The 13,494-nt window shown below is 45.4% G+C and overlaps 1 protein-coding gene across 2 annotated transcripts in view; it reads left to right on the top strand.

The window, feature by feature from the left end:
- Positions 1–13,494, top strand: part of LOC135378466 (cytosolic purine 5'-nucleotidase-like) — a 41,234-nt gene that overhangs the window by 17,680 nt on the left and 10,060 nt on the right. For both annotated transcript variants that reach the window (XM_064611519.1, XM_064611520.1), the window contains exons 2-12: positions 2,796–2,979; positions 4,956–5,073; positions 5,170–5,265; positions 6,321–6,409; positions 6,645–6,702; positions 6,764–6,857; positions 11,425–11,504; positions 11,571–11,631; positions 11,708–11,749; positions 12,701–12,793; positions 12,857–12,923. In XM_064611519.1, the coding sequence (XP_064467589.1) occupies positions 2,796–2,979; positions 4,956–5,073; positions 5,170–5,265; positions 6,321–6,409; positions 6,645–6,702; positions 6,764–6,857; positions 11,425–11,504; positions 11,571–11,631; positions 11,708–11,749; positions 12,701–12,793; positions 12,857–12,923 (982 nt within the window). The remainder of the gene's footprint in view (positions 1–2,795; positions 2,980–4,955; positions 5,074–5,169; positions 5,266–6,320; positions 6,410–6,644; positions 6,703–6,763; positions 6,858–11,424; positions 11,505–11,570; positions 11,632–11,707; positions 11,750–12,700; positions 12,794–12,856; positions 12,924–13,494) is intronic.

Below are 13,494 nucleotides of genomic sequence, written 5' to 3'. Positions count from 1 at the left end.
AATTATAAAAGCTACGAAGTTGTCTCAATGAGAACATCTGATCTCTTCGGTCGCCTGATACCAAAGCCGTTTTCAGAACAAAAATCCGTTCGATAGATCGTTCACAAAAAATTCGTGAAGGAACACCATTTTTTTCTTTATTTTGTTCGTTGCGCATCTCTAGAGGCGCGTCTTTCCTTCACCCCCAAAACGAGACGACGAAAGAGCACACTATCGCCTTTTGCGTCCTGGAAAAAGATTAAAAGAAAACAGAAATAGCAACCCAAGATAAGGGCGGTTGCGATAGAGTCACCCCATATATTTCTTTTTGTTTTGTTTCCGCAAGTTAAAACTCATCTTCGACGCATGAGGCGGCACTGTGCTCTTTCACTCTCTCACATTGGGAATGAAGGAAATACGCGTCTTCGACGATGCGCAATGAACAAAATAAAGAAAAAAATGGTGTTCCTTCACGAATTTTTTGTGAACGATCTATCGAACGGATTTTTGTTCTGAAAACGGCTTTGGTATCAGGCGACCGAAGAGATCAGATGTTCTCGTTGAGACAACTTCGTAGCTTTTATAATTGAAAAGTTAGAAAATTAATTATTATATTAAATTAAATTATTAATTAAATTATTAAAATCAATTATATTAAATTAAAATTAATTTATATAAATTAAATTAATTAAGTCTTACCCTCATGAGGTCTCCTGTGAGGGCACTCATGAGGTTTTGTCCCTCATGAGACCACCTGTGAGTGCACTCATGAGGTCTGAGGGGCGCGGCATGCGCTCAAGGCATGAAGTCTACTGTGAGTGCACTCACTGATGAGGCTTAAAAGGGTACGACCACTACGACGTATATTCTGAGGGCACTCACCAACCTCGTGCCTCTCATGGATGAGTCATGACAGCATCCCTCACCATGATGATGTGCCGCAGATCATAGGCCTGCCGTGCTTTAAAGAGGTGGTGTGCATGTTTTTAGCAATTTCGTCTATATGGCGCTGGGAACACAGCGAAGTGTCCTCAGCTGACTGATTACTTAGTGGTATGGTGCCACCGGCACAACTACCGGCAGGGTGCACTTTAAAGGGCTGGTGAGCACGTTTTTAACAATTCGTCTATGTCGCGCTGGGAACACAGCGAAGCGTCCTAAGCTGATTGATTAGTTGTTGATATGGTACCAGCGACACAACTACCGGCAGGGTACACTTTAAAGGGCTGGTGTGCACGTTTTTAGCAATTTCGTCTATGTCGGGCTGGGAACACAGCGAAGCGTCCTAAGCTGACTAATTACTTGGTGATATGGTGCCAGCGGCACAACTACCGGCAGGGTGCACATTAAACGAGTAGTGTGCACGTTTTTTGGAATTTCGTCTATGTCGGGCTCGGAACACAGCGAAGCGTCCTAAGCTGACTGACTATACTTGGTGATATGGTGCCAGCCACACAACTACCGGCAGGGTGCACATTAAACGACTAGTGTGCACGTTTTTTGGAATTTCGTCTATGTCGGGCTCGGAACACAGCGAAGCGTCCTAAGCTGACTGACTATACTTGGTGATATGGTGCCAGCCACACAACTACCGGCAGGGTGCACATTAAACGACTAGTGTGCACGTTTTTTGGAATTTCGTCTATGTCGGGCTCGGAACACAGCGAAGCGTCCTAAGCTCACTGATTATACTTGGTGATATGGTGCCAGCGACACGACTACCGTGCACACCGGCCCTTTAAAGTGCACCCTGCTGGAAGTTGTGTCGCTGGCACCATATCATCAAGTAATCAGTCAGCTCAGGACGCTTCGCTGTGTTCCCAGCACGACCTAGACGAAATTGCCAAAAACGTGCACACCAGCCCTTTAAACTGCATCATGCCTATATGTACACCTTTCAGATGGCAGCGGCGCAAGCACAACAAAGCGGTCCCTGGCGACCTTTCCTTCTCGTTTTTTCGTTATCCAAAAGAGATACCCTGTCCACCCCCACACATAAAAAAGTAAAAACTCATTATAATGTGTCTGAGTGCTGTCAGTCATATAAGAGCCTTGATACGGTTTACAACTGCTTGAGTGTTAAACCGTGTGAGGGCTCACATATGAGGGTGAGGGCACTCACCATAGGCCTCATGCCTTGAGCGCCGTCAATAGGCTTTGCGTTGCTGAAGGCCTCACGTGTGAGTGCCTTTATAATTTGCGCACGTCTCGCATGCGTCATTTGACCTCATTTATGAATGCACTCATAGTGACCTCACATCCCTCATGCCTCACCAGTGACTTCACTCACACAGACCTGGCGCCCCTCAGATCTCATGAGTGCACTCACAGGAGACCTCATGAGGGTAAGACCCTCATGAGTGAGAGCTTGCGTTTGTGAGGGCCGTGAGGGTGAGGGCGAGTGAGGGCATGTGCCCGTGAGGGCCGTAATGATGAGGGCGAGTGAGGGCATGTACCCGTGAGGGCTGTGACGGTGAGGGCGACTCAGGGCATGTGCTCGTGAGGGCCGTGAGGGTGAGGGCAACTGAGGGCACGTGCTCGTGAGGGCGAGTGAGGGCATGTGCCGGTGAGGGCCGTGAGGGTGAGGGCGAGTGAGGTTTCACCAAAATGCCCACCTACGCCAACAAGTACTGTTTACCAGTGTATTTATATTGTGCCCCTATATGACATAATGATGGTCAAATAATATTCATAACTTTCAAATGATAACGGCAGCAAAAGTCTTACCTATGTCCTTGTAGAATTGGAGCTATATGCCTTAATGACTTAAATCACTAAAGTAACTATAACAGGTAATTTTACCGTTAAACCTGCAGGTGCACCGGACATCACAAACAATAGCGCATGGTGTCCCGACAGGCTTCAACATGGACGACGGCTCTCAGGTGGGAGCACCCAAAAAATATTACAGGGCGCCACAGCACCGAATCTTTGTCAACCGAAGTCTGCACTTGGAAAAAATTAAATTTTTCGGTTTCGACATGGACTACACGTTGGCTCGTAAGTTTTATCTTCTTTTCTCAGCACTTAACTGTACGAGTCGTGGTGTCAAACGATATTACAAGCAGTAGTTTACGCGCATATAGAGGGTGTTTCAGTTAAATCCCTGGGCTAAATCATTCGCGAACGGGTGCACCAATCGAAGAACTTTCTTTTTTGCAAGTATCTCTCCGACACCACCTACAAGCTGCGCACCGTGTGAATGAGTGGGGGGCGCTCATTATTTAAATAAAAATTCAAATGAGTTTCGTGAAAAGCATAACTTCTAAAGCAGGCCGCCGTCGGCCTTACAATGGGTACTATCCCTTTTGGGACCTTCAGTGGATACCTTTTAGAGAAAAATCTGCCACGGAAGCGGGTCATTTCCTGCAGTTTTGTGAGTTTTAATGGGTTTCGGCTTACATATTTTTGTCGCGACTGGTCGCGGCGAAGCGCAAAAGGACGCTCTTCCACTCCCTTATCCACCAATGGATGGGGTAACTTCGCCAATAATCCTGGCGGTTACCGTGGTACAGGGAGCTTCCCAGTGAAGAGAAAGAGGGATGCTCGCATGTTTTCTGTGGTGGGTAGTCCTCTTGGACTACCCAAATCCCAGAGCAAGAGGGTTAGCACGCCCCTCCCTCTCCTGTGCCACCATCATCTCTCCCCTCCCTCTTTCACCCTCCCCTCTTCTCCATCCCCTGGGTGCACCGAGCCGCTACTTTAGAGCAGGCTGACCGCACCTTCCCCCTACATCACCCCCCCCCCTTATCCACCAATGAATTGCGTGGCCTTGAGCTTACTTGGGGAGTGCGGAAGAAAAAGTAACAGCGTCAGACAGGCTTCGCCACTCCCCCATCCCGCTTATCTGACTGATATGCGCCCTTTCTCTCTTATGATAGCACGGACGAAACATAGTTAATCACATAGTAGTACAGGCCCCGACAAAAGTTTTCGGAACACGCAAGCGGTGTATTTTCTCCTCGGTGTGACACCCTAGCGACAAGCGGAAGCGGGCTTGTTCACTGGTTTAGAGGGGAGGAGGAGTGCACCGGCAGCGACGCCAATTCAAACCACGTTTGGAGCACATTCAAGCCATGCCGAAACTACCGCGGTGTGTCGCTGCCAACGCACTCGCTCACCCCTCTGAATGAGTAAACGAGCCCATTTCCGCTCGCAGGTAGGGTGTCGCGCCGAGAAGAAAATACACCGCTCGCGTGTTCCGTAAACTTTTGTCAGGACCTGTACATTGATATCACATGCTTTCCACTAGCACAGCACTGGCCCAAGTTTCTTCAGCATTCCCCGTTGCGAAGTAAGCTCAAGAACACGTAATTCATTGGTGGATAAGGGAGTGGAAGAGCGTCTTCTTGCGCTTCACCGCGTCCAGCCGCCACGAAAGTATGTAAACCGAAACCAATTAATTACTTCAACAAATGACCCGCTTCGGTGGCAGATTTTTCTCTGAAAGGTGTCCACTGAAGGTCCCAAAAGGTGTAGCGCACATTTTAATGCCGTCGGCGCTCTCCTTTAGAAGTTACGTTTTTCACGAAACTAATTTGAATTTTTACTTAAATAATGAGAGCCTCCCACTCATTCACACGGTGCGCAATTTGTAAGTGGTATCGGACAGATACTTGTAAAACAGAAAGTTCCTCGGTTAGTGCACCCGTTCGTGAATTATTTAGCCTAGGGATTTAATTGAAACACCCTGTATAGCACAGGGGACACAGCATCCGCTCCAAAGCCATGCTGAAGGTGGTGGGTTCCAATCTCAGGACCGGTATTCTTTGGGTTTTCTGGCGCAGTTTTGTCTGTCTTCATTTGTACACTGCTCAGAGCCGCAGCTGCTTCTGTTAACACCAAATGTAATAATAGAAACTCAAAAGCCCTTCAACTGAGATGCCAAGAACAGTTTTATTTTTTTTATTTTCCATCTATGTCCTGATTACAAGCTGTGGAAACTTAGGCTGAAAATATTCCTACCTCATTTCCAGAGTACAAATCGCCAGACTACGAGGCCTTTCAGTTCCATCTGCTGGTAGACCAGCTCGTTGCCATCGGGTACCCGTCGGAACTACGGCAGTTCGAATACGATCCGTCCTTCCCCATTCGGTGTGTGTGCCTCTCTCTCTGTATCTCTGTTGTACGCAATGCAAGACATTCTAGCATCTAAGCGAAAGGCGTCTAACATTTTTGTCTTTTTGTCAGAGGCCTTTGGTTTGACACACAGTATGGAAACCTGCTCAAAGTAGACCCGTATGGAAATATACTGGTTTGCTGCCATGGATTTCAGTTTCTAAAAACGTAAGTTATTGTGGCAAAAAATAAATAATAATGGTGCCGTGATGTTACACGTAAGATTTGTCTGTAGGTTTGTAGGGTTTCAGCAGAAACTTGAGTGATGGGCACAGATGGGCTCATGCATATGACAAGGACGAGCAGATTCGACCCTACTTTATATCTCAATCAATCACAAGCAGGCCTAAAGACGAAACCATGTATTTGTCCATTTGCGATGGCATTAAAACTTCCCGATTTCCGCTCACTGCATTGCTTATAGAATTGCGGCAAGTGTTGCTTGTGAGGCAAGCTGTGAGCACACATTCTACAGTGCCCAGGCCGCTGGTAACAAAATATTGCCAGGGTCTGACCTTTTCGGGGCCTCTACGGGATTCGGGAGGTAAAAATCGGGTGCTATATTTAAATATGTAATTCGACGTGAAATCGAATCCTACTGATACATTATAGGTTGTGACCGGGGTATATTAGGTTTTGCTTTCTGTCCAGCAAGCTGCCAGCCTTTGAAGTGCATATATTGATGAAACATACATACCTCGCGATTTCTAAGGACTTGCACCGCATGTTGTAACATCAAATGTGCTTCGCATACTAATTGTTGCAATCAAATAATACCTGCAGCACACATTCGTATAAACTGCTAGTAAGTAGTAGACGTGATACGTGGTAAAACCTGATACGTGATTGGAATTCGGGAAGAAATCGGGTTTAACCCGAATTTTTCCAATACCCATCATAATTTTCATAAGGGCGGGAGGGGAGTATCGGGTTTAGCCGGAAAAGTCAGACCCTTAATATTGATAACCACTAAGGAGGAGTGGACATGAACTAGTTTTCAAAAAGCAACATGTAACTAAAAGAAAACCCTACTCTACAAATGAAAGAGAAAGTTCTTGATGCCTACACAAATTTAAATGTCAGAATTTATTCTAATTTCGAATAGCAGATTCTTTCGAATTTGTCGCGTTAAATTATTCGTACATCAATAAAAGCGGCGTTAGCTCAACAGGCATCGCGGTGGCTCATGTTTTGACAAGTGTTTCACTTTCTTTTGCTCCCAGTGGTGAAATTTACAAACTGTATCCAAACAAGTTCATCAAATTTGACGAGTCCCGGGTGTACGTGCTCAACACGCTGTTTAATTTACCAGGTGAGGAAAAAAAAAAGTCCACTTCGGCACCCTCTCACGGATCTGTTTCCTCTTGCTTAATGTAAGTTGTGTCTGTGTTTTCATGTGGAGCTACTGAACTAAAAAGTGCGAATTTATTTTCCACTCGGACGCAAAATGGTTATCATTTGATAAATTTAATGCGCATAGCAAACACAGCCACAGCAAAACGTAACGTTGGACTGTACACTTAATCCCGGTGCATTTGCTTTTTTAGAGACGTACCTGCTAGCTTGCCTGGTGGACTTCTTTTGCACGTCAGCACAGTACATACCGTAAGTACCTGGCTGCTTTCGCATTCACAAATGGTGTTAACACGACTGACTCTTTCTGCAGAACAAAAACTGGCGTCAAAATAGAAAACCTCTTCATGTCTTTCAAGTCCATCTTCCAAGACGTCAGACGGGCTGTTGACGCCATTCATACTTATGTAAGCATTTTTAGTAAAGACGTGCGAATTGCAAGTTTTCCAAACTGAATGGAACACCTCACAGACACTGTGAATTGTAGTCGAATTGTTTATTTCAGTTTAGGATAGAATTGGAATATTCCCGAAAATCCCAATTCGGATATTTCGAATATCTCACGTTGGAAAATTTGATATTAAACGGTAGGAACAATGGCAAACAAGACTTTGGTGCACGAGACTGCACAGGTTACAAAAATATTAACATGATACAGGCACATATATACAGTTGACAGGGGAGTTTTGGCATGAAAGGGTAACAGGGTGATGGAAAGGATGCAAATACAGGCAAAAATCAAATGAACATAAATGCAAAAGCAGGAGTATCAGAAGCGCAACATAACGCGAGCCCAAATGATTACATAGAAAGCGAGAACGCATGTAGGTGACGTTCGAGGAATTAAGGATAAAAAGGGGGTTATGGCGACGGAGAAAGGTGCGGAGTACTTCGCACCTGTGTACTCATTCAGTCCTCAAGCCTAGCAGGCTTGTGAGCTGGGACCGACTGACAGAAAGCGAAACACTGAATGCAAGGCAAAACAAACACTCATAGTGCAAAAGTTGAACATACGGATAAGATGAAAAAAGACAACGGACGAAGTAGAATCAGAAGAAGTAGTCAGAATCGCCAGAAATAATAGTGCTACAGATGAACATAAGGCATAGCATATACCATGCAATCTGAAAGCATTCACTGAACCGATATTCTTTACGCTGCGATTAAAGCATATGCCGAAAACTTTACTCTAAACAGGTTACGTCATGTCGAACAGTAATTGTAAGTTCATATGTAGTAATATTTTGTTGATGTTGACGAAAAAATAATAGGAAGAGATGGAATTCTTCACACGTCAAATTTGGCTACTCCTATAAACAGAACTCTCCCCCAGAGAAAAAACAACAACAAAAAAGAAAATATTGTTTTGACTTCACGTACAGATGTTAGGTTTAATAGAACTGTCTGAATCATATTCAATGTATTAGGGACGTTATGTCCTTTAATGTCAGCACAGAAATCCTTCAAATCACGTCTGGCAGTCTGCCTCGCGTGGACCTGTATATGAACGCATTGTGAGCACAACACCAGTCCAACACTTACAAAAACTCGTTTTTCTGTGGAACAGTTTGTAGTTATACAAATTCTTCCACAGAAAAGCTAGTTTTTTAAAGTGTTGTGGACTGGTTGAAGCCTTCTGTGAATGAACGGTATTCACAGTCAGGGAGTAGAAGCGCTCACTTGACACCGATGTGAAAGAGAGGACTTCCGTGCCATCATGAACATATTTCTGTAGCTCTTTCTGCATTTTCTTATTCCGCTTCGGTATAGTAACCCGGGAGAGGACTGTTCTTGAAGGTAGAATGTAATCCAGGATAGGTCCAGCCATAGGCGGAGAGTTTTCAATCTGCCGGAGGGGACCGGGGCACAACGTTCGCCCCCCCCCCCCCTTTTCATGCACAGAGGTCGTCGGGCAGGGTGTCCGGAATTCCTCGTTGCGACGTTGTGAGGCAAATTTTTATAGGATTATCATGATCACTCGCATGAAACCCGCGATTCTTAGGATATCCCTCGAAACTTTCATCTTAAGTGTCAGCTCTGTAGACTTCCCGGAGGGGGGCATGGCCCCCCCCTGGGAAAGTTCCGGGGGGGGGGGGGCGCAGGCCCCCAAGCTCCCCCCCCCCCCCCCCGCAGTCGGCGCGTATGGGTCGAGCCTTTAGTTCACGAAGAATGCAATCTTTGATAACAGAGAACGGTTGGAGGTTGGCAACAATCATTTTTGCAACTGTAGCGTCCCCAGTGGCCTTCCTTCATAGAACCAATCTTTGCGGTTCACAGTTTCGGTTATTTCCAGCACATTCATTGCCCTATATGGCTATAGGATGTAGCCCATGCGATGTCTCAGTATCCTTTACCAACCGGGATAGTGCGAGTGAATGAAATCACCCCTCAGTGTCGCACACTCAGTATACGCTACGCTCACGCTTTCGGTTTACAGTCAACTTCGCATTATTACAAGTTAATTATTATTAAGCAAATATGATATTATTATTATTATTATTAACAGTATTATTATTTATTATTATTATCGAGCATTATTATGATACGAGTTACTCAAGAAGTACACTTTTAAAAATGAACTTCACCACATAGCACACTCCTAGCCAACCATCATCCCGAATGACAACGTTCTCGCCCCTGATTTGTTGAAAACGGAAGAAGGAGCCTATTTTGTGTCTATTATGCACGGCACAAAATAGCCTTCTCCTCCCGTTTTCAACAAATCTAGGGCGAGAATGTTGTCATTCGGGGTGATGGTTGGCTAGGAGTGTGCTATGTGGTGAAGTTCATTTTTAAGAGTTTACTTAACTTAATAAGTAACAGACAAAAATATCAACTGAATGGAATACTAAATTCTCATAAATGCAACTTGCTTTCAAGATGCTATCAAGTTACAGTTTGTTAGATTTACTGACAAACAAATACAAACAAAGGGGAGATCAAAGCGAATACCGTAATTTCACGCGTATAAGCCACACTGAAGATAAGCCGCGGGACCCGTTCTTTGGAACATTTTGAAAATTTTCTGGCAGATAAGCCGCGGGCAATATGACGTGACTGATTTTTACGGTAAACCTGTGGTGCAGGTATAAAACCAATCCTGGGATTGGCATGGTGTACAACCAAGGAGGTCAGTTCTAGCACGGTTGTAGTGCTCTACTAAGGTCGGATTGTGCTCTTGTTGCGTGCTTTTTCTGGATTGACGGATTCAGTGGTCTTCTCGAAGACATAATCACTGTCACCCTGCATGGGGAAGGTACCAGGAAGATCAGTCTACTCGAATGTGAAGGCACCCCTGTTATGCATTGGCTGGGCGGTGCTGCTCCGGAGACACTGTCGGCCCTTTCGTTAAAACCCCGGAAAATACCCCGGAAAAATAGTCATCAGATAAGCCGCACCGGTGGACAAGCCAAAAAGCGCAGGCGAAAAAAAAAAAAACATGTGCATCAGCCGCGGCTAATACGCGTGAAATTACTGTACTCGTTTGGATGCGCTTGTTTTCCCACGATATCGTCTTGGTGCATGCTCTCCTTCTCGCTCTCCTCCGCGGACATCTCGTCCGATGATGTGCTCATGTACTCTAAAAACTGAACTTCACCGCAAAGCACGTTCTGCGCCAACCATTGTCACGAATGATTGGATTATCGCTTCTGATTCGAAGATAGAGGGGAGGCGTACACCTTTTTGTGCCAATTTGGATACATGATAACTGACACCTGAACACCACTGTGTTCAGTGTGTTGTGTGGTTTTTAGAGTGTAGAAGGAGGAGGAGGAGGGAGAACCACGCAAAAGGATCGTAAGCCACCTTTAGCTACATCTATTGTTTTAACACTTTGCATGACACGAGAAAGTGTGATATTGCGCACCACAAGGAACACTTCCTCTGGTCTTCTAGTGGAGTTTTATACGAAAAAAAAAAAGAAAGCAAACCCGAACGCTAACAAGCGATTTGCAGCTGAGAAAAAAGTGAGAATAATTTGTCCCGTGAACCTGCTTGGGAACTTCGATGAAGTGGGACAGGGTATATGTCCCACGACCCACTTGAGGCCCTTTTTGGCTGCCTGCAAAAAGGCGCAAAACACTACAGTGACCGGGACACTGCACACACTGCACAGGGACCTGGCACAGACCTGTTTGTACTTCGTTGTGCACAGATTGCACCTATACTCTAAAAACAGAACTTCACCGCAAAGCACGCTGTGCGCCAACCATTGCCACGAATGATAGGGTTATCGCTTCTGATTCGAGGAAAGGGGTGGGCGTACGCCTTTTTGTGGCAATTTGGATATATGATAATTGTCACAAAAAGGCGTACGCCCTCCTCTCTCCTCGAATCAGAAGTGATAACCCTATCATTCGTGGCAATGGTTGGCCCACAGCGTGCTATGCGGTGAAGTTCTGTTTTTAGAGTGTAGGACGTCTTTGCCATGGGGTTAGGACGGGCATTGCCAGCCTCAGGCACGTGAATCATCGCGCGACAATTCTTTATTCCCATTTGATGTGGCGTGATGTCGTCCTCGCGCCTCTCCTTGATGTTTTCCCTGGGTTTTCGTCCAACATTTGAAGACAAATGTCGGTAGTTCCCTGTGAAGTCTGCCAAAGACGCACGGATCCGTCCTGCGATAGTCGTCACGTTGGCCGCCTCAGCGTGGCCGACTACGGCGAGCAGTTCCATCAGCATCACCGTAGTTTCCGTGTGCGGCTTCTGTACCACTCTCTTTTCCTTTTGCTTCTGCTCGAGGCATGGCACCGTGAGCTTATTCTCATCCTGGTTAGTCACGTTGGGATATTGTCGGGATCATTCTGATCGTACCGGTAAACTAAAAATCACGTCCCCCGCGGTCATTCGTCCTCAATTTCCTATGCCAGAGTAATTCCAGATTTCACAGCGAATTATGGACTTAAAATTAAAATGAGCCTCTTCTAAGTTATGATAAGAAATACTCCGCATGTGACACGTACCAATCCTTAGGGCCAACTGAAGACTGCGACCGTCAATAACCTGGACAAGTACCTCGAGAAAGATGAAAGGCTTCCATTGGTTCTTGACAGGTGAGCCCCAGTTGACAACCAGAGTGATAACATAAGCTTCTAAAGCTGAATTTGCTTCAATTTCAGGATGCGGGCGCACGGCAAGAAGCTATTTCTGCTCACCAACAGCGACTATGCATACACGACTGTGAGACTCGTGTCATTTTTTTTCTTTTCGCTTTGTGGGAGGAGCTGTGATAATGACTTACATATCCTCTTTGCAGAAAATTATGCAGTACCTGTTCGACTTCCCCAACACTAAAAATGTACGTGTCCGTTCTATCCACTTAGAGAATTAAAAAGCCACCCTAGGTGTCTTTTTCCCGATTTGATGCATAGTGAAGATAGTACTACATGTATATTGCACAGTCTTATTTCAAGCAGTGTAAACTTCAACAAACGATTTGCAGGGATAGGCTCCAATGCGTCGGAACCTTAAAGGGACTATCGCATCCGGCAACGTATGTATGATACCGATAGGGTAATGTTCCTCACTGCTTCAGAGTCAACTTTGCCAAACTTCTCTTCCGAAAACATCTTACATATTAGCTAAACGAGTTTTAAAGGTCCGCATTCCATCTGCAGCCTACATCATGATGACGTAAGCCAGGCGCACGAATTGGAGCGCAGCGTAGGCGATTGTCTCCGAGATCGTCTGCTTGGCGTTCGCATCGCACTATACTACGTGAAAAGTCCTCGGTAAATATGGCTGACTTTCGCTTACCAATGTGAGTGCAGACGTAACCATGTTACGTGAAACACCGCGTTACGCTCCTGGCTGTACGAACACGTTCAACGAACCAGAAACAACGTTCCTCTAGCCGGTAACAGAGAAGACGTCGTCCCCTAGCATTCCGCCTCGCCCGCCCGCCTGTCGGTGGGTTGCCAAGGCTACCAAGGTCCCTCCGGCCGCTCCGTGATTGGTATTCTCCATGTCAAAGGGCGCGCAGTGATTGGCCTCGTCCGTGTGACGTTTCCAGAGAGGGAATCCAGGAATGCGTCGTCTGCTCTTGCGAAGTTTTATGTCAAACTACACAGGAACAACGCTGCCAATTCGCGTCGGGTTTTCGGCGTTATTATCAGTGATGAACGCGGAGTAAAAAAGCACTACAGTTTCGGAATCGACCGGGACGGATGCGATAGTCCCTTTAAAGACAATTGTTTCGCACAGGCAGAACTCTTTTCTCATCATCTTGTACGGGAATTGACTTTTTCAGAGGAGTTGGGACTCATACTTTGACTTCATAGTAGTTGATGCCCTGAAGCCCCTTTTCTTTGGCGAAGGCACCATTCTGAGACAAGTGGACACTGTAAGCACAGAGTATGGAGTGTGTGGAAATTGAACGTTCATGCTACATCTTTGTTCCACGCAGAGCACGGGAGCACTGCGTATAGGAACTCACATCGGACCACTACAACCAGGGCAGGTCTATTCAGGCGGTGTGTATAGGATAACCTAAATTCAAGGATGGGCATAAATACATTTTTGCAGTGCTTAAATATAAATACGATACTTTGTTCAAATATGTATTTAAATACGTGGCATAAACACTTTTGTGAGTGCAGTATTTAAATACGAAATATAAACACAATATTTAAATACCCTAAGTACTTTTATAAATACGCTGAACGAGCAAATAGTTAAGATCAATACAGACTGGTAACAGCTTATGTGAGCATTCAAGCACGAAGTAACCGCGTTTCGTCGACATGGTGATTTTAATGATTAAATGATTTAATTAGACGATTCTATCGTCCATACAGCTTCTGTTTGATCAGATGATGTTTGTTCGTGAAAGGAACGAGCCTCACCACAGGAGTTGAAGAGCAATATGCATATCCAGCTATAACCTCTGACACCGGTCCTGAAGTGTTCGTGATGTTTTAGAATCAAAGGCTCATATATGGTACTGAGTGATGCATCGGTAGAATGGTAACGTTGATGACATTCGTTTACTGACACAAGTGCAGTATCCACGTATGCCCGAAACAAACTTCTAAAAGTGTACTA

This window comes from Ornithodoros turicata, chromosome 1 (assembly GCF_037126465.1).
Source record: "Ornithodoros turicata isolate Travis chromosome 1, ASM3712646v1, whole genome shotgun sequence".
Taxonomy (NCBI): domain Eukaryota; kingdom Metazoa; phylum Arthropoda; class Arachnida; order Ixodida; family Argasidae; genus Ornithodoros; species Ornithodoros turicata.
Note: the sequence above shows the minus strand (reverse complement) of the source record. Positions and strands in the feature narration are given on the sequence as shown.